Source organism: Microchirus variegatus (assembly GCF_963457635.1).
Source record: "Microchirus variegatus genome assembly, chromosome: 8".
Classification (NCBI taxonomy): domain Eukaryota; kingdom Metazoa; phylum Chordata; class Actinopteri; order Pleuronectiformes; family Soleidae; genus Microchirus; species Microchirus variegatus.
Window position 1 is genome coordinate 31,320,713 of NC_139809.1, and position 24,433 is coordinate 31,345,145.

At 40.1% G+C, this 24,433-nt stretch overlaps 1 protein-coding gene across 2 annotated transcripts; it reads left to right on the forward strand.

Moving 5' to 3' along the window:
- The first annotated feature begins 1,405 nt into the window (after window positions 1-1,405).
- LOC310930790 (NLR family CARD domain-containing protein 3-like) lies at window positions 1,406-23,784 on the forward strand. 2 transcript variants are annotated; one of them, XM_083893834.1, is made up of 14 exons: window positions 1,406-1,456; window positions 2,559-2,738; window positions 8,028-8,172; window positions 8,329-8,478; window positions 8,960-9,073; window positions 11,148-11,261; window positions 12,236-12,387; window positions 12,802-14,584; window positions 17,141-17,317; window positions 17,461-17,634; window positions 17,864-18,037; window positions 19,990-20,166; window positions 20,298-20,471; window positions 22,372-23,784. In XM_083893834.1, exons 4-14 carry the CDS (start codon window positions 8,330-8,332, stop codon window positions 22,481-22,483), a joined length of 3,300 nt encoding a protein of 1,099 aa, XP_083749960.1. In that variant the 5' UTR covers window positions 1,406-1,456; window positions 2,559-2,738; window positions 8,028-8,172; window position 8,329; the 3' UTR covers window positions 22,484-23,784. The 2 variants fall into 2 exon arrangements, with proteins under 2 accessions (XP_083749960.1, XP_083749961.1); XM_083893835.1 differs by lacking the exons at window positions 17,461-17,634; window positions 17,864-18,037; window positions 19,990-20,166.
- Window positions 23,785-24,433: the final 649 nt, after the last annotated feature.

Here is a 24,433-nt window from a genome sequence, read left to right on the forward strand (position 1 = left end):
CCATTGGCAGATATCTAGAATAGCTCATTATTTGGCAACCGCTCTGTTGGATAGAAATGATACCTCAGTATTTTGCAGGCTGGCAGTTTTGTTGGTTGAAGAATAAACTAGCTCATTACTTGTATATACTGTACATATATAATATATAATATAATATTAAATCACCCTTTGGTCAGTGGAGCACAAACTTGGCTGTAATGCTATTAAGAAATTAGCACAATCCAATTTAGCAGGTGCCGCTGTTCCAATTCACATGACTGACGCACACACACACACACACACACACACACACACACACACACACGCACGCGCACACACACACAGCAGGTTTTCCTCAGGTCTCAGACCAATGAATGAACACAGTGTGAACTACATTAATTAGTCGATTAGTGCATAAAATAGAGGCTGCAGACATCTAGGTGAAGGTAACACACACACAAACACACACACACACACACACTGCTGAGGTCACAGGTCACTTGAGTGTGTGACGTCATGAGCGCTTCTCTCTTACCTGGATCTTCCCTCTGACTCGACCCTCCAGACCCCATCAGGCTTCAGTCAACACTGCTGCACACACACACACACATGCACACACACACACACACACACACACACATACACACACACACCGGTCTCTGTACGTGTCCAGATACATGGTGTGTGTCCAGTCTAATGACTCAGTGCACATGCATGTACAGTCTTAGCATGTGTGACGGACAACTGCCTGAGCCAATCCTCTACCTGTGTGTGTGTGTGTGTGTGTGTGAATAAATGTATGTTAAATAATGTACTTTCATATTATGTCAATATGTCATATTATAATATGGTTTATTATGTCATGCTATAATGAAATGACTTTGTCAACATTTAATTTAAGATACTTTATTAAGTACTAAAGTACAAAATTCACATATCTGCACTTTACTTTGTTAAGTACAGCAAATGTCATAAACTTGACTAATATTATTATTTTTTTTTAAAAGTGATTTAAACTTCTACCAAAGTCATTTTATGGTCACATACTTTTTACTCAAGTGTCACTTTTAGGTAGCGCATGAATAAAGGCAAACGTGTTGTGTGATCATTTAACGCAGACTGATGTTTAAAAGTGCTGCATTCTCAAAAACAGCTGACAATCTTCCTCAGCAACTCCCCGAACAATGCCGAACTTTAGATCACTACTAAAATACGTTAAATCCCAGAGAATGTGAGTTAAACTCCAACATTTAGTAACGTAAGTTTCTAAAATCTCTTTTTTAACACATGGGTTTGGTTTATTTATTTAGCGACAGCACCGACGAGAGCCGGGAGGACGAGCGAGTGCTCGAGAGGCATCATGGGAGTCACACTACTGCGCGTGCTCCATGGGCTCAACCCGGAAATAAACCCGGAAGCGCCAACGGTCGAAAATGAGACAGCAATTTTTAGAGCGAACAACAGCAAAGAGTCCAAAGTAAGTACATTAATTTATTAATTTAGTTTTTGACGTTAAAACAATGATGGTAACTTGAATTACACATCATTTTACACATCCTGTGTGTTTAAACCGTTAAGTAGTAAAGTAGGATCATGTTTTCTATCGTTTTGATTTAAAAAAAAAAAAAGCCTGTGACGCACTTACTAAAACCACCTGACTCCGTTAGAAAAAGTCGTTATTTAGAAGTCGTTTATTTAGTGAATGAAGTGTTTATTTTGACTAAAGCTGATGTGATGATGTGTTTAAACAGTGATGTGTCAGTCAGCCTTTATATAATTCGTGTTGGTCTTAAATAAAGAGTTTGGTGGCTCTTTCTGGTTAAAACGGGAGGAGAACGGTCACCCATAGGTGGCAGTATAACCTCAAGGAATCTCTGTGAGACTGAATGTGATTACAGGAAGTAGAAGAAGAAGAGGTTTATCATGAGACGAGGTGAGTTTCAAAAAAAAGTATAAAGCGAGTATAAAGTTCAAGTGAAGCTTTATTTATTGAGCTTTACGAACTTTACAAATGTATTATGAAGTTGAGAGGACAGCTGTCTGTCAACCGCTCACTGCAGTTTAATATTCCATAATTTAAATAGAAGAAAAGAGTGTTTTAGAACTATTGTGTTGGCTTGAATATTAGATCATGTCATGTACTGTGTAGTCTAGTGACGATGACAAGTAGATGACAATTACTTTGGCATTTTATCACTACTGAAGACACAATTAAATAGTTTTTAACTGAGCAGCAAACTGTTAACTTAAATACAGTAAATGTCATATACTTTTACTTCAATATTATTATTAAAAAGTGACTCCAACTTCTACCAAAGTCCTTTTCTGGTCACATACATGTACTTTTACTCAAGTGTCACTTTATTCAACACTGATCATTTTTCACAAAACCACAAAACTCATAAGTGCGTCATCGTCACTTTTCCAGTGCTGTACATGTACAACCACCACTGTGCCAGCAGATGTCGCCCACGTGCGCAAACAACGCAGCTTCGAGAAGTGAAGCAGTTTTCACTCCAGCAGTTCTAAAAGGGTTCAGAGCTTCATGAACATGAATCCTCCTTGTTTGTCTTCACCAGCCTTCAGCCAACATCACGACTTCTAAGACAGAGGAAGCTGCAGCTCACGTGCAGAGGCTGTTCGTGACTGAACTGTTGTCATTTCCGGTCAGTCCAGAGGAGGGTGGAGCAGTGAAAGTGAAACTATTCTGTGACTTTGCTTCAGTCGCCATTTTAACTGAGCAGCACGAAGACACAACGGTGAGTGTTGACGTGACAGTTCGATAAAGTTGGAAAGATATTCACAGATTCGGACTTTCGGCTTCAATAGCTTGTAAACGAAACGTTCTATAAACACAAGCGTAGTCTCTTCTCAATCAGAATTGTGTACTTAATGAGCTACAGTAACATTTTCATCCAACAGACCTGAATTCCGGGCTGGAAGAATAACATTATTCTCTATGCGCAGCGACAGCGAGACGAGTGTGAGGCGAGTGCCCAGGGACCGTCTACAAATTGCAACACAAGAGCAAGATGCTGCAAACAAAAATCAATAACTCTGCTGTTATACATTGCAGAGACTCCAAAATAACTACACACACCAAGGGTCTCCTCATGGTCATACTACAACAGCTGTTTTGTCAAAATGTGCATTTTTAAAATTTTAGTGATTTTTTATTGGTATAAATCAGTAATATCTAACAATATTAATCAATAGCTCCACTGTTATACAGTACAGAGACTCCAAAATCACTACACACACCAAGGGTCTTCTCATGGTCATACTACAACAGCTGTTTTGTCAAAATGTGCCTTTTTTAATTTTTTGTGATTTTTTATTGTTATAAATCATTAATATCTCCTAATATTAATCAATAACTCAACTTTTATACAGTACAGAGACTCCAAAATCACTACACACACCAAGGGTCTCCCCATGGTCACACTACAACAGCTGTTTTGTCAAAATGTGCCTTTTTTAATTTTTTGTGATTTTTTATTGGTATAAATCAGTAATATCTAACAATATTAATCAATAGCTCCACTGTTATACAGTACAGAGACTCCAAAATCACTACACACACCAAGGGTCTTCTCATGGTCACACTACAACAGCTGTTTTGTCAAAATGTGCATTTTTAAAATTTTGGTGATTTTTTATTGGTATAAATCAGTAATATCTAACAATATTAATCAATAGCTCCACTGTTATACAGTACAGAGACTCCAAAATCACTACACACACCAAGGGTCTCCCCATGGTCATACTACAACAGCTGTTTTGTCAAAATGTGCCTTTTTATAATTTTTGTGATTTTTTTATTGTTATAAATCATTAATATCTAACAATATTAATCAATAGCTCCACTGTTATACAGTACAGAGACTCCAAAATCACTACACACACCAAGGGTCTCCCCATGGTCATACTACAACAGCTGTTTTGTCAAAATGTGCCTTTTTATAATTTTTGTGATTTTTTTATTGTTATAAATCATTAATATCTAACAATATTAATCAATAGCTCCACTGTTATACAGTACAGAGACTCCAAAATCACTACACACACCAAGGGTCTCCCCATGGTCATACTACAACAGCTGTTTTGTCAAAATGTGCGTTTTTAAAATTTTGGGGATTTTTTTTATGTGAAATAATTTTCAAAAAGTTTGCTACTTTACATTGAAGAGATACATGTGTGGCTTTTTTTATGTATGAACTAATATTACCAAATTACATTGAACGAGCAGTCATCATATCACCTAAAAAAACTGTAAATGGCTTTTTAGGGATGGGGTGGTCAATATTCAGTCAATATTCATTGTTAAAAGAGGACCACTACAAATTACCAGCTGTTTGTAAAAATGAGTGGCAACATGTAATCATTACAGGGTTGACAGTCAGCTTACCCAGCTTCGTAATTGACAGTTTATGGCTGTACTAATTTAAATGAATAAACAAATTCAATTTCTGTGCTTTTTGATATAAAATGACCCATGGGTGCAACTACATTATCTGTACTTACAGTATATTACACCAACAACCACACTGAACTTGGACAGAGACAAAAACACTTTTATAGACTGATAATGGTTTTGGCAATGCATTTCATTATTTTTAACGCATGGGAATGCAAGTCCAAAAGGCTGCAAAAGATTGAGGCACAACCATACCATCCTCTTCACTGTATGATTTAAGCAGGACCCATGCATGCTAACCAGACCACAGGCCTTCCTGGGGCATATGTACAAGGACAAAAAAAATGATTATGATTCATTTTGTCCAAAATAAGAGGTGTAGTGTGACCACGGGAAGGTCATCTATGACTGATGTGAGTTTGGTGACTCTACAATGTACAGTAGCAAAGTTATTGAAAAAGATTTCACATAGATTTCACCAAAACTTTAAAAAGGCACATTTTGACAAACCAGCTGTTGTAGTATGACCATGGGGAGACCCTTGGTGTGTGTAGTCATTTTGGAGTCTCTGTACTGTATAACAGTGGCGTTATTGATTAATATTGGTAGATATTAACAATTTATAACAATAAAAAATCACTAAAATTCTAAAAAGGCACATTTTGACAAAACAGCTGTTGTAGTATGACTATGGGAAGACCATTGGTTTGTGTAGTGATTTTGGAGTCTCTGTACTGTATAACAGTGGAGTTATTGATTAATATTGTTAGATATTGCTGATTTATACCAATAAAAAATCACTAAAATTTTAAAAATGCACATTTTGGCAAAACAGCTATTGTAGTATGACCATGGGAAGACCCTTGGTGTGTGTAGTGATTTTGGAGTCTCTGTACTGTATAACAGTGGAGCTATTGATTAATATTGGTAAATATTAACAATTTATACCAATAAAAAATCACCAAAATTTAAAAAAGGCACATTTTGACAAAACAGCTGTTGTAGTGTGACCATGAGAAGACCCTTGGTGTGTGTAGTGATGTTGGAGTCTCTGTACTGTATAACAGTGGAGCTATTGATTAATATGGTTAGATATTACTGATTTATACCAATAAAAAATCACTAAAATTTTAAAAATGCACATTTTGACAAAAAAGCTGTTGTAGTATGACTATGGGACGACCCTTGGTGTGTGTAGTGATTTTGGAGTCTCTGTACTGTATAACAGTGGAGCTATTGATTATTATTGGTAGATATTAACAATTTATACCAATAAAAAAATCACCAAAATTTAAAAAAGGCACATTTTGACAAAACAGCTCTTGTAGTATGACCATGAGAAGACCCTTGGTGTGTGTAGTGATTTTGGAGTCTCTGTACTGTATAACAGTGGAGTTATTGATTAATATTGGTAGATATTAATGATTTATACAGATAAAAAATCACTTTATTCAAAAAAGGCACATTTTGACAAAACAGCTGTTGTAGTATGACCATGAGGAGACCCTTGGTGTGTGTAGTGATTTTGGAGTCTCTGCAATGTATAACAGCAGAGTTATTGATTTTTGTTTGCAGCATCTTGCTCTTGTGTTGCAATTTGTAGACGGTCCCTGGGCACTCGCCTCACACTCGTCTCGCTGCCGCTGCGCATAGAGACTCATGTTTCTCTTCCAGCCCGGAATTCAGGTCTGTTGGATGAAAATGTTACTGTAGCTCATTGAGTACACAATTCTGATTCGGAAGAGACTACGCTTGTGTTTATAGAACGTTTCGTTTACAAGCTATTGAACTCGAAAGTCCGAATCTGTGAATATCTTTCCAACTTTACCGTAGTCTTAAGTACAGTAACAAAGTCAAACACTGCGTAATCCTGATTAGAGATTAGAATCGTAACTCAAGTCTGTCGTCATTTGTTTTTCCCAAATGTGAAGTGCCCCATTTTGTCAATTTTACTCAAACGCTCCAAACCAAGCAGTCCATTTCCGGTTTTCAAAATAAACTCCCGTCCAACGCGAACTTCTTAAATACATTAGATTAAACAATCAAAACGATTATAAATAATCATTTTGATTAAAAATGAAATAATGATGTCAAATGAAACGCATTAGTAAAATGTATTTTATTTAATTGAAAATAAATAAATAAATAATAGTAAATCATTTTGTAAGTTTTAAGTACTTCATTCACAAGTAGTAGTAACCCTAACCCTAACCCTAACCCTTGAAGAGGCTGGACAGGCTGATTAAGAAAGCCAGCTCTGTCCTTGGATGTCCCCTGGAACCAGTGGAGGTGGTGGGAGAGAGGAGAATGGCTACCAAGCTATCATCTCTGATGGACAACCTCTCCCACCCCCTGCAGAACACCATCGCAGCACTGGGCAGCTCCTTCAGTCACAGACTAAAACATCCAAAATGTCTGAAGGAGCGTTATCGCAGGTCGTTCCTCCCTGCAGCTGTTAGACTGTACAACAAGTACTGCTCTAAGTAGACCCCACACACACACACACACACACACACACACTCCACTCTCCATGTGCAATATACTGTTAATTCTCATTGGTGTAATATACTGTATATATTTTTTCATAATGTAAACTTTTTTTTTTTTTTTTTTTTTTTTAAGTGCAATATATTGTCATTTTTCATACTGTCAAATTTTTTATACTGTAGTTTTCTCATCAGTGCAATATCCTTATCCTTATTTATTATCCTTATTTAATAGCTCAGCCTTGTTTCCGTACACTATAAATACCATGTGCATACTGTGTATATTCTGCAGACCGGTTGTAATGTACATTCTATTTTTAAACCTATTTTTATAGTCAGTGTTAATATCTTTATATATTGTACTTTATAGATTCTATTTCTTTTTGGTAATGCATGTTTACTATTTATTATCCTTATCCTTACTGTCTTGCTGCTGTAACACTGTAAATTTCCCCACTGCGGGACGAATAAAGGACTTCTTATCTTATCTTATCTTAGTAGTACACTTTTACTGTGTACTTTTGTAAGTAATCCAGGGTCAAAGTTCACATGTCTATATTTGAAGTAGTTTAAAATCCACAATTTTCATTCGTAGTTTATATTTAAATTTAATTGTACTTAGTACTTTTTGTACTTCATGCACAAACAGTATTTAGTACTTTTACTATGTACTTTTGGAGTAATCCAGTGTCAAATTTCGGTCAACTGAACAAGATTCTGACTTTTGTGTGGGATAAAATCCACAATTTGTGTTCATAGTTGATTATTTCAATTTTATTAGGCAAAGTACTTTATTTACTTCATGCACAAGTAGCGTGAAGTACTTTTACTGCGTGACGTTTTCTAATCTTCAAATGAACACATGGAAAATGTAAATAAAGGAAGGATTTGCTGAAGCATCAGAAGTGTATGTGATAAAGTCAGAGGCTCATGTGTTTGTGAGATCTCTGGATATCAACACATGACACTTTATCTAACATTCAGCTGACTTTAATGCAGGCAACAGCCCTTCAATAACACACAAGCAGAGGAACAGAGCACCATCTACTGGCCATAGGCTGCTATAGCACACACATACGTCAGTGACATGAAGTGCAGATTTCATCAAACACCTTCTCTAACAGAAAACTCCTGTTGTCTTCCAGTTTCCTCTGGTGTGATTGGTCACTGGACTGAACACAGATCCACATCAGACGTCCTCCAGGAAACATGAAGATTTTCCACTGCAGAGTTTGAGAGGGAACTCTTTAAAGTGCTTTAAATATGATGCTTTCAGTGGAGCAGTGAGAAGTAAGTGAGGAGCTCATTGACACAAACTAATGACAACAACAAAGACAAAAAGGGCTTTTTATATATATATTAGGTTTACAGTATAAAAAAAGTTATTTTGCTCAAATGAGCTCTGTCAGTGTCTGTCAGTGTCAGCTCAGTCTGTTTCTCTCTCAGAATGACTGAAGTCCAGCAGATGAGTGATTGTGTGGAGGAAGACGAGGACAGAGCAGAGACTCCAGGACCCAGCTGTCTGTCTGTGAAGAGTAATGAGTCTATGGGACGAATTAAAAACTTCAGGCATGAACCTGGAGCCTCAGAGACAAAGTAAGAGACAGTTTGTCCAGTGAAGTGTTTTAGCAGCACATCATTCAGCTGTTTGACCAACCGTCATAAAAACTGTTATTATGAGGAAACTTAGAACAAGACAACAACAGACTTGGTTGTGTGTTAAACACAAATGCACAGCTCATGTCCACATGTTGTTACATGACCTCCATGTGTTTTTAAGCTCCTACTGCATATTTTATATGTGATATTTACTTTAAAATGCAATATTTCTTGAGGCGAGAAAAAAAAAATCCTTCATTTATGCTGTGTTCCATCTGCATTTACTCTGATACAGTGGCATCTACAGTGAATCTCACAAGTGTTATCTTTATTTTGATACCAAGATAATCCACATAGAGCTTGTAACTGCAGAGATTTACTCTATTTAGTTTGGGCATGTCATTTTAGAGCAGGGACTCCAAAAGGAGGGTCAGGGAAGAAGAGGTTAAACTATATAAAACCCTGTTTGTGTTTGCAGACGTCACAACCAGAGAGCAGAGACACCAGGACCCAGCTGTCTGTCTGTGAAGAGTAATGAGTCTCTGGGAAAATTTATAGACTTCAGTCATGAACCTGGAGCCTCAGAGACAAAGTAAGAGACAGTTTGTCCTGTGAAGCGTGTTAGCAGTAGGGCTGCAACCATTAGTTGAAGTAATCGATAACATCAAATACACAAATTTATCGCCGTGTAATTGTTGTTGTAAATCACACAGCGGCCGATTCATGCTCGTTTGTAACTGCAGTGCAAACAAACGCAACCAAACACACACTCGGGCGATCCAGAACTAGCTACAGGAAGTCCTGGGGTTAGTATTGCTAGCTGTTTACATCCTGCAAGGAAGCAGAGAAGAAAAATGCACAAATTATGGCAGAAACGGACGAAGAGTCTCGAAAACTCTGACTCAAAGTTGTATTATTACGTACCACAGAGATATATCGTAGATAGTTTTAAATCACATGCTCATTTATTAATTAACCATCAGCATGTGATGCAAGTACATAATACGTTTGTGTCGTACGTGTGTTCAGGTATTTTCATGTGCGTAGGAAACTGCAGCACTAAACAAGTCATAGACCCAACACAGACCATCAGATTTATTTTCACTGAACAATCATGAAAGTACCACGTCAACTGGCTAACCTTAGCCTCTTCTTCCCTGTTTCCCCCGGTACTGGGGGCAGCATCACACGCAGCAACAAACACGTCATAAAACCATATCTAACTTTTAAAAAACCCACAGAAAGGTCAGAAACTCGGCTAAAAGTTAATAAATAACATTCTTATGTTAAGAAACACAGTTAAAACACAGATGGATCAAATTCCTCGTTCTGAATAGAGAAGGGCAAATGTCTGCACAAATGCGTCATACGCATTTATGTCCTTTAGACTCACTAATGAAGTGATTCACACGCATTTGGAGACCGGGGCCTGATTCTATTCAGGGTTCGCACAGAGCCTTGAGTCTGGAAAATGCTTGATTTTAAATATAGTGTTTTCAAGGTTTAAAATGTGCTTGAAATTTGAGCACTGTGCTGGAAAATGCTGGATTCGCTCTATATTGACCAGTGTTGTAGTTTAAAACAAATTATTCTCGAAATTAAAATACAATTAAGGCGTAATGTTTTTTGCTCAGCCGTCGCGTATGAGTGTTGTTCCCCTTGATATCTTTCCTGAAGCGCACGCCCCTCACCTGGCGATCGCTTCAGGAATTATCCAGAACCTCTTCGCTGCTCACATGGACCTATCACTCCTGATACCACCATGCCATTTTGCCGTTTCAATGCCCACTGGCTTGAAAATGATAAATATAAACTGGTTGCAACGAGGCCCAAATGACTGACTGTACAGTCATCGAGCTGTATACAATGGGGGCACTCAGCACTTACAAGTCATGCCAAAGGTCAGTCATTTGAGATAAAGTTTTCGTTCATCTCATATCGGACAATGTCATTTTGGATGACTGTTAATTCATGGTTGCCTTTGTAAGTTACAAAAAAATTCAGAGTTTTGTGTTATTGACTTGTCGATAAAAAGAAATAGAATGCTAAATTGACGCTCAGAACCGTTAGCAATTAGCTGGTCAGATAGTTTTCATTCAGTCATTGCATCAAATGCATGTTGTTAGCTGGATAGCTTTAGCTCGGGGGTTACTTTCAAGTCTCACGCACTGAGCGTGGCACTCTCGCTATTCGGTCTTTTGTCACACACTCCTGCCACGCATTGTATTTCTCACGCTGAAAAAAATGATAATATAAAGTTATCTGGTGCTGGTCTGGTATCTAGGCTGATGGTTAATTAATAAATGAGCATGTGATTTAAAAAATATCTACGATATATCACTGCGGTACTTGATGATACAGCGGCTCCGGGGTGTTGGCGTTTAAGGTGTTCGTGCATCGCCTCAGTGCTACCATGGAATGAGAGATTTCATTTAACAACAATAACACAACGCTAAAATGTAAGCGTCGTCGTGTTATTGTCGTTGTAAAATCAGACAAACTTTGTTGTGTGATTTACTAATCATTGCAGCCCTAGTTGATACATGACCTCCATGAGTTATTAAGCTCCTACTGCATATTTTAAAGGTGATATTAACTTTAAAATGCAATTTTTTTTTGGGCGAGGGAAAAAATATCCTCCTCTAAAACCCTGTTTGTGTTTGCAGACGTCACAACCAGAGAGCAGAGACTCCAGGACCCAGCTGTCTGTCTGTGAAGAGTAATGAGTCTCTGGATGCATTTATAAACTTCAGTCATGAACCTGGAGCCTCAGAGACAAAGTAAGAGACAATTTGTCCTGTGAAGGAGTCAGACTCATAAACACACACACTATAAACTGATTCAGAATCATCTGATGAAAGTGATCAATGAGTCAAACCATTGACGAGTCAGAGAGTGAGTGAGGATGAGCCTCAGGGTTAGAACTTTACAACAGTCCATCAGAACCACTGTGAGACATATCTGTAAGACAATAAAGTGTCTCAGATCAGAGGACAAGTTTGTCTCGTGTCCCCAGTCACTAAGCTCGACATTTACTTCAGTCAACAAACGAGGGTTTTGATTCACTGTCTCAGCCAATCACATGTCCACCTGTCCCTGACAGGTTAGTAATAAAGAAATGTCTTCACAGAGACATGTCCACCTGTCCCTGACATGTTAGTAATAAAGAAATGTCTTCACAGACACATGTCCACCTGTCCCTGACATGTTAGTAATAAAGAAATGTCTTCACAGACACATGTCCACCTGTCCCTGACATGTTAGTAATAAAGAAATGTCTTCACAGAGACATGTCCACCTGTCCCTGACATGTTAGTAATAAAGAAATGTCTTCACAGACACATGTCCACCTGTCCCTGACATGTTAGTAATAAAGAAATGTCTTCACAGACACATGTCCACCTGTCCCTGACATGTTAGTAATAAAGAAATGTCTTCACAGACACATGTCCACCTGTCCCTGACATGTTAGTAATAAAGAAATGTCTTCACAGAGACATGTCCACCTGTCCCTGACATGTTAGTAATAAAGAAATGTCTTCACAGACACATGTCCACCTGTCCCTGACATGTTAGTAATAAAGAAATGTCTTCACAGACACATGTCCACCTGTCCCTGACATGTTAGTAATAAAGAAATGTCTTCACAGACACATGTCCACCTGTCCCTGACATGTTAGTAATAAAGAAATGTCTTCACAGACACATGTCCACCTGTCCCTGACATGTTAGTAATAAAGAAATGTCTTCACAGACACAAGTTTGCTGTTCCTGTGGACGAGCAGACGTCCTGCTGTCCTCTGTGTCAGGACGTCCTGAAGGATCCAGTCTCCAGTCTCAAAGATCCAGGAGACTCCTGCTGTCCTCAGTGTGGACAAAGACCCAGGACAGGACGTGGACCACAGGGTAAGACTCTTAAGGAGAGCAGCTCCCATCAGCATGAGCAGACTTTAGAAATGGAAAAACAGGAGAAAAATGTTTCAAAGTTAAAAATGTTAGTCAAGTGATCATGAAGATTATGGAGTTTAACTCTCTGCTGCCCCCTGCAGGTTGAAGAAATGAAGGTTTACCCTCATTTTCCTGCTTTTCTATCATTATTGTTCTCTTGTATGCAGACGATTCTCTTTCCTTCACAATCATCTCAGTTATTCTAGAATGATTCAGTCTTTCACAATAAAGTTATTCAAGTCATTACAGTGAAAATGACTGTAGTTTTTCATTTGACAACAAACAACAACAACGTCACAGAAAAAGATGAAAATAATCCTCAGCTGCTCAGATTCTTTCTTCAGTCTGACTTTGTCTCTTGTCTTTCAGCAGATGTTGGTCTGCAGGAGGTTCTAGATGAACATAAGATCAGTCTGAGGTGGAGATTTGAACATGTGACTGAAGGAACTGAAGGAAGAGGAAGTAGAACCCTCCTGAACAGGATCTTCACTGAGCTCTACATCACAGAGGGACAGAGTGAAGAGGTCAATACTCATCATGAGGTGATGCAGCTGGAGACCACCTCCAAGAAGAAGATGGTCAAGGACACTCCCATCAAGTGCTGCGACATCTTTAAAGCCTTACCTGACCAGCAGGGGCGCATCAGAGTGGTCCTGACCAACGGCGTCGCTGGTGTTGGAAAAACCTTCTCGGTGCAGAAGTTCACTCTGGACTGGGCCGAGGGTTTGGAAAACCAGGATGTGAATCTGCTGATTCTGCTTTCGTTCAGGGAGCTGAACCTGATCAGAGATCAGCAGCACAGTCTTCTCACTCTGCTCCATGTTTTCCATCCAACATTAGAGAAGGTCAGAGCAGAGAATCTCTCTGTCTGTAAACCTTTGTTCATCTTTGACGGCCTGGATGAAAGCAGACTCTCACTGGACTTCAACAGCAGGACTCTGGTTTCTGACGTCACACACAGGTCATCAGTCAACGTGCTGCTGACCAACCTCATCCAGGGGAATCTGCTTCCCTCAGCTCTCATCTGGATAACTTCTCGACCTGCAGCGGCCAATCAGATCCCTCCTACATGTGTTGACAGGGTAACAGAAGTACGAGGCTTCACTGATGACCAGAAGGACGAGTACTTCAGGAAGAGATCCAGTGATGAAGATCTGTCCAGCAGAATCATCTCACACATCAAGACGTCCAGGAGCCTCCACATCATGTGTCAAATCCCAGTCTTCTGCTGGATCAGTGCTACAGTTCTGGAGCACATGTTGACCACAGAGCAGAGAGGAGAGCTGCCCAAGACCCTGACAGACCTGTACTCACACTTCCTGCTGGTTCAGACAAAGAGGAAGAAGAACAAGTACAAGGAAGGACGTGAGACGAGTCCACAGGAGCTGATGGAGGCCGACAGGGACGTTCTTCTGAAGCTGGGGAGGCTGGCCTTTGAACATCTGCAGAAAGGAGACATCATGTTCTACCAAGAAGACCTGGACCGGTGTGGTCTCAGTGTGACAGAGGCCTCGGTTTACTCTGGAGTTTGTACAGAAATCTTCAGAAGAGAGAGTGTGATCTTCAAGAAAACAGTCTACTGCTTTGTTCATCTGAGCGTTCAGGAGTTTCTGGCTGCAGTCTACTATGCCAGATTGAAGACAGAGGAACGACTGCGTGACTTCTTCGTACAAGATGATGATGATGATGATTACTCTTCTCTGAATGTCTACCTGAAACCAGCCATGAAGAAATCACTTCAAAGTAAAAATGGTCACCTGGACCTGTTTGTTCGCTTCCTTCATGGACTCTGTCTGAAGTCCAACCAGAGACTCTTAGGAGGTCTGCTGGGTCAGACTCAGAACAGTCCAAAAATTATCCAGAGAATCATCAAGAACCTGAAGAAGATGAACACGAAGAACATCTCACCTGACAGAAGCATCAACATCTTCCACTGTCTGACAGAGATGAACGACCAATCAGTGCATCAGGAGATCCAAGAGTTCATGAAGTCAAACAGAGGACAGGAACTCTCTGAGATCCACTGCTCAGCTCTGGCCTACATGCTGCAGATGTCTGAGGAGGTTCTGGATGAGTTGGACCTGAACAACTACAGAACATCTGTCCAGGGAAAACACAGACTGATTCCAGCTGTGAGGAACTGCAGGAAGGCTGTGTGAGTTCAGACATGATCAATAACATCATCAATCAGTGATGGTTGATCAAATCTTCTTCTCATTCTTCTCACTTTGTGAGTCAGCTGTGTTGTTTTTCATGTTTTAAATGATGCAGATTTATCAGCTGCTTGTGATTCTTGCTTTGAACGTCTTTATTTGGTCATTTACTGTTAATGTTTCATTGTTAACTTTCTCTTCATGTGACTTTGATTCTTTTTGGTTTCACCTAAACCTGATTAGACTCCAACACGGGTCAAAGCAAACCCAAAGTCCTGATCAGAACCAGTGAATTTTTTTACTCATAAGTCTACTCCTAAGAACCCTGCTAAGAGTAGACTTATGAGTAAAAAAATTATTTGCTGAAAGTTGCACTTAAAAGTTAGTTATCAAGCGTCTTACTCACACTTTCAGCGAAGTGTAGGACTGAATCTTAAGTGTCACTCTCAGAGCTGAATTACGACAGGATTATGTGCCGTAAATTGAATTTTAGGTGACGTCACTTCCGTGTCCATAGAAATGACCTATCACGAAAGGGAATCCCTTGTCTAAGAATAAAGATATCGGATATTGCCGAGCACCCACGGAGATTGTCGAGCACTCGCATGTGCCAGCCTACGCTTGTCATTGATTTATTAATGACCACTACCGATTAACGGGTTGCATTGTAATGTCGGAAAACCTATCTGCGGTCCACAATGGACCAAGGCTGAACTGTCACAAGACATTGTCAAGGAATAACAACCTGGAAATAATCGCGGACCAGTTTATAAGACGCACCACTACCAGAGGCAACACATTCCTCACCAATTAAAAATAATGGTGAGTGACAAAACGACAAATTAAATATGTGTTATAGCCCACTGTGGTACTATGTTTTAAAGGATGTGTTGGGATGGTTTTGAATTGTGGATTTGGTCCATGATTTGCATTTATTTGAGCCTTTTTGCTGTAGTTAGTTATGATTATTTCGTTCCTGGTGTGTGTAGTTAGTAACACTTTAGATTTAACCTACATTTGTGTAATTAAAGACAGTTGTGATCACTGACAATATCATTAATATCAGCTTTTGATTAATTATTGAGTGAAGTTGCAGTTTGGTTGGTAGGCTGTTATTACCTTAAACTTATAGGCGGTTACGGTAGCTACGCTGTTCAATCCAGGCTGTGGTGCTGGGTTGCAGATTTTGTTTTTTGTTTTTCTTCATCTGAGTCTTTTGCATTAGGGTTGCATAATTAACATTACAATCCTCGTATGCATCACCAATGTGAAGACTGTTTTTGTGAAAGAGATCGTGTCCGTGTGCGTGCGTGCTTGCGTTCATTGCGGCCGCTGCTGTTAATTGATCTAATGTGTTTTACTATGAGACGAATGTGCGCGTGTCAAAATATCAACAATCATGCAAGCACGATGATGAGAACCCACCAGCAAAAACATAAATCTGTGCCCCTAACGTTTGATCAGCTGCTCGTCATCAAACAAAGCCAGGACATCCTTCTCACCTCAGTGCCATCCCCTGCTGGCAACTCCTAACCACTTAAGACACCTCTGGAGGTTTCTTAAATATCTGGGAGAGGAGTGATTCTTGAGGCCACATTATACTTCTCCGACTGCGTATGCGTTATCCTTCTGCGTCACCACGTAGACCACTCGAGCCTTTATACTTCTGCGTCGTGGTGACGGATAGGCGCTGCAATTTCCCGCCCGATCAGTAGGGGTCGCTGCGCAAGGTTGTTGTGCTTTTGGCTACAGTGAGCAATGGCGTCCGAGGGAGAAAGACTGTTGTTGTTGAAACAGCGGCCGTTTGTCACTTTTCTGTGTCCCGGAACGCCGTTTTAAGATAATTTGAGGCGAGAAATTGGTCATTTAGAGTCCAAACATGTGCTGTGTGTGTTAAGATATGACGTATTTATAGTTTGGCAGCGACGAAGTCGGCGGGGATCAGCTCCGCCCTCTGTAGCGCTCGGTGTTCACTGTGAGCCGGCAAAGAGCAGCTTAGCTCGGCATGTCCTGAGGACCAATCGCAGCTCTTGCCGTCTCCGTTGTCCCTTGACGGAGTGACGGACACTTAAAAAATATTCCGTGCACCCGGAGACGAAGCAGAGTCTCTTCGACAGGTTCTGCGTCGACGCAGAGGACTCTGCGTAGCTACGCAGAGCACTTTACGCAGGAGTATAAATTGGGCTTTAGACTTAAGAAAGTTGATGAATAGCTTTTATTCTTAAGTTTGAGAGTAGGACTAAATTTCACAAATTCTCAGGACTTAAGTGTCAAATGGCACTCTAAGACACTTGATAAATACGGCCCCAGGTCCCAGGTGTGTTCCACCTCACACTCAGACTGTGGACATGATGGACACCTCACTGTGACTCCATGAAAGATGTTTCATGTCAAACACAACATGAAAATGTCAACATATGATATTTTTCTATAATCACAGACTGGATTATTGTGAACTCTCAGAGACTCAGTGTGAAGTCGTGGTCTCTGCTCTGAACACATGATCAAACACTGACTGCTTTCAACCAGTAACTTCTCATCTTTTATTCTTTATTCAGGTTGAGTCACTGCAGTTTGTCAGAGATCAGCTGTTCTTCTCTGGTCTCAGTTCTGAAGTCAAACTCCTCTCATCTGAGAGGACTGGACCTGAGTGACAACAAGGATCTGCAGGATTCAGGAGTGAAGCAGCTGTGTTCTGGACTGGAGAGTCCACATTGTAGACTGAAGACTCTGAAGTGAGTTCACTGACTGAAGCTGCTGTTGTTTTTTTAAACTTTGATTTTATTAACATTAAACTCATTTGATTCACACACACACTCACTCTCTCTCACACACACACAGTCGTTGTCTAAAGTCTCATCTTTTATTCTTTATTCAGGTTGAGTGACTGCAGTTTGTCAGAGATCAGCTGTTCTTCTGTGGCCTCAGTTCTGAAGTCAAACTCCTCTCACCTGAGAGAACTGGACATGAGTAAGAACAACCTGCAGGATTCAGGAGTGAAGCAGCTGTGTTCTGGACTGGAGAGTCCACATTGTAGACTGGAGGCTCTGAGGTGAGTTCACTGACTGAAGCTGCTGTTGTATTTTAAAACTTTAATTTTATTAACATTAAACTCATTTGATACTCTCTCACACACACACACACTCTCTCTCTCTCACACACACAAACACACACACACTCTCTCTCTCACACACACAAACACACACTCTAACTCACACACACACACTCTCTCTCACACACTCAGTCGTTGTCTAAAGTCTCATCTTTTATTCTTTATTCAGGTTGAGTTACTGTGGTTTGTCAGAGATCAGCTGTTCTTCTGTGGCCTCAGTTCTGAAGTCAAACTCCTCCCACCTGAGAGGACTGGACCTGAGTCAGAACTATCTGAAGGATTCAGGAGTGAAGCAGCTGTGTTCTGGACTGGAGAGTCCAGATTGTAGACTTGAGACTCTGAAGTGAGTTCACTGACTGAAGCTGCTGTTGTTTTTTTAAACTTTCATTTTATTAACTTTAAACTAGTCTTTAGATATTTGATATGACCAGGTACTGGTCATCGTTGCAGTCTGTCACTCGTGGGGCTCCACTCCTGGGTCTGTCACAAACTCTGCCAGCAGTTCTGTGTCTTGATGCAAGTCTGCTAATGACACTTTGAGACACACCAAGTTCACGAGCAACATCTGACTGCCTGCCACCGAGCCGAAGGCGCGCTATGGCCAGGTGGTGCTGCTCGTCCGTTAAGTGATGCTGTGTGTTCATGGATGTTTGAATGATGAACTTGGAATGACTTACTGACAATTCCATCTTTTTATACCCACAGAATGTTGACATTGATGCCAAATTGAAAAGGGTTGCCTTTTAGTTTTTTGATATTAGCCCCAATACGTAAGGCACACTGTACACAGTGAGACCATTACATGCAAAACACAAAATGAGGTGTGTCTATCGCCCCAATACAATTGCCTCCCTATCCCAAAAATCTCTGAAGTGAATCAAACACTGTACGTATGAATTCCACTTTCACAATATCCCTAACTTATTGTGAGTAGTGTGTTGTAAGAAATCATGTCTCGCCAAACATTAGAGGTTGCACCAATATCGTCCAACATAGGGTTTCCTATGATCTGCCATTTGCCTTCTGCTGTAAGTCAGTCTCTAGAATACAAATGGAGTGAACGACTACTATCAATTGTAAAAGAAGGAGGAAGAGGCTCCAGACAAATTTAATTAAATTACATGATGGGACTGATTGTGTCAGTCAGTCTGCACATGTGGGTAGGCATACTCATGGTTTCATCATGTTTGTATACAAGTATGTATGGCTATGTTGAGTTAGGAGATTTCACTTTGAGGAAGTGCACTCGGACAGGACCCGAAGAGACAACACCAGATAGAGTATGTCTAAGCAAGGCATGGGATAAACCATGCTTTCATTGAACCATCGTAATCTTTGTAACTACCCTTTAATATAATAAACCTAAGGAATGTATCAATCCGAGAGACTAAAAAGACCTGTGTAGAACAGCCTTCTACCACCTTCACAACAATTAAGACAAATATTATATCACGACAAGACTCTGAGAATCTAATAATAATAATAACTAATCCACGCCTTTATAACCTCTAGGCTGGATTACTGTGTTTCCCTAATGTCTGGATGTCCTAACAAGTCCCCAGAAGCCTTCAACTGGTCCAGAATGCAGCAGCACAGATACTGACTGGAACCAGAAGACGTGATCATAGCTCAACTCCCCTCCCTGGCTCCCAGTAAAAAGTAGAATAGATTTTAAAATACTTCTACTCACATACAAGGCCCTGAATAATCAAGCCCCTTCTTATATTTGTGATTTGATCACTTTTTATCAACCTAACAGACCGTTCCGCTCCCTGAACTCGGGTCTACTGGTTATTCCTAAAGTAAAATAAAAGCCACCGACTCTAAATAAAAGTAGACTCGGTGGTAGAACATTTAGCTACCAGGCTCCTCTCCTGTGGAACCAACTCCCGCTTTCAGTCAGACAGTCTGACTCTGTCTCTGCCTTTAAGGTGAGACTGAAAACCTACCTCTTTAACATAGACTGTAGTCGAAGCTAGATCAGGTATGTCCTGATTAGAATAGTCTATCTTATGCTGCCATAGGCTTAGACTGCTGGGGGAATTTTCCATCATGCACTTAGAATGAGCACACAGACTTTGCACGAGCCGCACTTTCTCTACCCCGTCCTCGAGGTCATGTGTCAGGTGTTAATGAAGCAGCATCACAAACCTGAGCTCTCACCTCAGAGTCCATCATCCTGCACAGTTTGATCGACTCGACTCCACAACATCAGCTCGGGAGGAAACTTCCAGCAGCACCGCGAGCAGCTAACTCAGTCATTGTCTAAAGTCTCATCTTTTATTCTTTATTCAGGTTGTATAACTGCAGTTTGTCAGAGATCAGCTGTTCTTCTGTGGCCTCAGTTCTGAAGTCAAACTCCTCTCGCCTGAGAAAACTGAACCTGAGTGACAACAAGGGTCTGAAGGATTCAGGAGTGAAGCTGCTGTGTTCTGGACTGGAGAGTCCACATTGTAGACTGGAGACTCTGAGGTGAGTTCACTGACTGAAGCAGCTGTTGTTTTTTTAAACTTTCATTTTATTAACTTTAAACTCATTTGACACACACACTCTCTCTCTCACACAGTCGTTGTCTAAAGTCTCATCTTTTATTCTTTATTCAGGTTGAGTTGGTGCAGTTTGTCAGAGATCAGCTGTTCTTCTCTGGCCTCAGTTCTGAAGTCAAACTCCTCTCACATGAGAGAACTGGACCTGAGCTTCAACGATCTGAAGGATTCAGGAGTGAAGCCTCTGTTTGATCTTGTGCAGAGTCCACACTTCAGACTGGAGACTGTGAGGTCAGTAGACTGTTCCATTCTTTGACCCCCTTCCTTTAGAATACCAGAGTAAAATGGTACGGTCAGGGCGGAGCTAGACCGGCTCCACCCACAACATTCATCTGATTGGCCCAGACCACACCCCTTCTACCAACCAAAAGTTCTGATCTCAGTGGAAACACCAGCCTGACCCAGGACTGAACCCTGCCATGATGGAAACACAGCTAAATATCAGTCCAGAGTAGGGCTGTAAAGACATGCGTATCGAAACCAAAATCGCGACACTCAGAGCCACAAACATGTCTCGTGGTGTGAGAAGGCAGAATTGCGACACGGCCTTTCTAACTCCGTCAGCCACATGATATGAGCTGTTAGTGCTACCAAACTTTTCAAATGACTACTATTTTTATTAGGGGTGTCAAATTATCGTGTCAATTGCGATTAATTAATTACAGTCATCAATAACGCGTTATGTTTTTTATTTGCGTTAATCTCTTCTTCACAGATGCCCACTGGTACCGGGGGCAGCGTCAGATGCAGCGATAAAAGAGTCATAAAACCATGTCTAACTTTAACAAACACACACATGCTGCATACCCACAGAAAGGTCAGAAACTCAGCTAAAAGCTCATATAAACATTCTTATGTTCACCAAACACAGTTAAAACACTGACGGATCAAACCAGCAGGAGCCAAAAAAAACCTTCCAGCGCACACATTGAAAAGCGACACCGGAGCGTCAGCGTGATTATGTAAACAGCGGAGAATTCACAGATTCTAACGTACCATTTTTATCACTCTATGAAAAAGATTCACGGATCCAGCCCCAAAATAAGAGCAAAACAACTACTGACTTTCAAGAAATACAAGCAGAAATATTGTCTTACCTTTGCTGTTTATCAAAACAAGCTATTTCCACCGGAACAAAACTGCTTCTCATGAAGAACTACACTTCCCAGCATGCTTTGGGGACACATCCCGGTCTGATTGATCATTACAGATAAAGGGAAGCTGTTTAATTTACTTTGTATTTTTCAACAGTATTTTGTTACAGAAAAGAGAAATGTTGTATCATTGGTTATTTATTTATCAATTTTTCCTATATTGTTAAGGCCAGGTCTGCTACCTCAGAATGAAAGGGAAGCTATTTAATTTACTTTGTATTCGACACCAAAAATAATCGTTGCAGCCCTAGTTGAAACCTCAGTCTGCTCTGAAGTCTTTGCTGATGTCGCTGAACGACCTTGTGTCTTGTTGCTCTTCTCAGTCTCGCCATAGTGTCTGGCAGAATGTGGCTGTTGCTCATCCTCTACCTGTTCAGTATAATTGGTGAATCAAACACCTGTGTTAGGAGACTATCAATAAACTATTGCGTCGCTGAGAGGCCAAGTGAAGGAAGTTTTGAAAGCTACTTGCCGGACGCGCTTCTTCTGGCTATAAATACTGTGGACTCCATATGATTGCAGTTTTTGGTTATTTATTTCTGCAAAGGTCAATCAGCAGTGAGTTTCTTACATACTGGATTTAAAACGTTCTTGTCAGCGTGTAAGCAGTCAGCAAAGTAGGAGCTTCCTCCTCTCACCCTCTCAGTTCACACAATGCAGGTACAGAACAGCTGATTTCCCTACTCTCTGACGTAACACCCCAGCTGGCTCCTCCCCCTATGTGACACACAACCGATACCACTACCTGACGCCTACAACCTGACTCTAATCCTACAGAAGAAGTGATGCTGGTCTGAAGGCAGAGGGCGCTCACGCCAACTATTGTAGACGTTTGTTTCCTCACAGTGACTTTATGATGACGTCATGTCAACAATGAGTGAATGTAAAGTAAAGTGATGAACATGAAGCAGCTCTGAACGGGACTGAAGTCTCTGCTGTGACTCTGACTCTTCTCCTCTGTTGTCTTCTCTCAACAGGTGGAAGTCGATGAGGGGGTCTAATACATGCATCTTGAAAGTCATGCTTGATAGTGGTACAGATGTAGAATACATGTCTCCCAATGAGCATGACATTGATACATTACTTTGAACATGCTCAGCTCGGTCCTGTGAACATTTCACAGGTTCACAACTTCCTTCTTTCTGAGACGTTCTCCGTTCACGTGTGTGTGTGTGTGTGGGCTCTGTCTTCTTGTTGACGACGTCGACTGTGTTTCCATGGCAATGGCGTGACATCAGTACAGACTGCTTATTCAATGTGAGACCAGTTTGAACCGTTAAAAAACCACTTCAAAAGTGTCTAGTTTTAAAGACAACAGCACAGCAATAATTCTACACATTTAACCCTTTAACACACCTAGACACATTTTTGTATTTTTTCATTCATATTGTTAAAAAATGTGCTAGGTTGTTTTTTTTGGTGCTCTCGGTGTGTTAACGTGAGTATTTTAGGAAATCTGACATTACAAAAAAAATGTTTCTGCTAATCTTTTACATATACCAAGCTGCATTAATCAAAACAATAATAATCCAGTTTGCATGAAGTATATTGAAAATAATTCATTTTTTGTGGGGTTTTTAGATAATAAAATAGCGTGCATCATGACTAAATCTGGCAGTTTAAGGGTTAAAAATAAAAAATTATGAATTAATGTTAAATGTATGGAAAGAACGGATGTTGGTCTGAAACCTGAAAAAGGAAAAATACAAATGTATAGTATTTTTATAGCTGTGTACCTTATGAGCACCGTTTGTTGAGCTAGGTGTGTTCACGTCACTTTTGTGAAGGTCCATCTAAGGGTTAAACATGACTGGGCTTGATGTGGACATCATGACTACACTGGACAAAGCAGATGCATCGTTTGAGTGTTGTAGCACGCGTAGCTAATTCACAAGTGACCTTGACTAATACTTAACAATACACTAGCATACATCATTTACCTACAGGACGCCTACAAACACATGATCTGTGCTGTCCTTCACAGTATTTGGCCTCTTGTGATGTTTGTGTTGTATAGTGAATGCATACAAAGCTTACAAAGCACTCCATTCATTTGTCCTGCATTCATTTCAATGTGCAGACGTGTGAAGTGTTTTATATCCACATCTTTGAATGTGTTCTTTCTGTTTTGTAGAGACAGAGTTCACTTCTGAAAGGAGCTGATTTACTTGCTTTGATTTCTCCTTATATTCAGTAAAGCACCGTCATGTTACTCTTTGATGTGTTTTTATATTTCTATGGTGTGTATAAATATAACTTTTCTGTGAAATGATTGTAATCAAGGATCATAGTAGTAGTAGTATAGTTGATGTGTTATATTTTTTTTGATTTTAACGGCCTAGCTTGATTGTCATGTCCCTTAATGTTGCATTGATTTTTCAAAAATGTTAAATAAATAAATATGAACTCATTGTAATTATTTAATTATTTTGTAACAAATTATGACCATGAACCATTGTCCCCCAACAACAGAAAACTGGTCAGTCAAAGAAAAAGGTAACAAATATATATATATTTTTCTTTTTTCTTTTTTCCTTTACTTTTAACCAGCTTACTTTTTAAGTGTCTTATAGTTTATTTATGTTGTGTATAGTTTAGCTAACAAGATCTCATGGTTAATGGTGTCAAATGCCTTTTTCAGATCTATAAAGATTCCTATTGAATGTAGTTTTTGGTCAAGTGCATCAGTGATTATTTCCACTGACTCAGTTAAAGCCAGAGCAGTCGAGTGGTTTCTTCTGAATCCATTTGATGACGAGCAGCTGATTTATGTTTTTAACTGGTGGGTTCTCAATATATCCCAGAACTATGCCGAACTTTAGATCACTTATAAAAGACCTAAAATCACAGAGAATGTGAGTTAAACTCCAACATTTAGTAACGTAAGTTTCTAAAATCTCTATTTTAACACAGGGGTTTGGTTTATTTATTTAGCGACAGCACCGACGAGAGCCGGGAGGACGAGCGAGTGCTCGAGAGGCATCATGGGAGTCACACTACTGCGCGTGCTCTATGGGCTCAACCCGGAAATAAACCCGG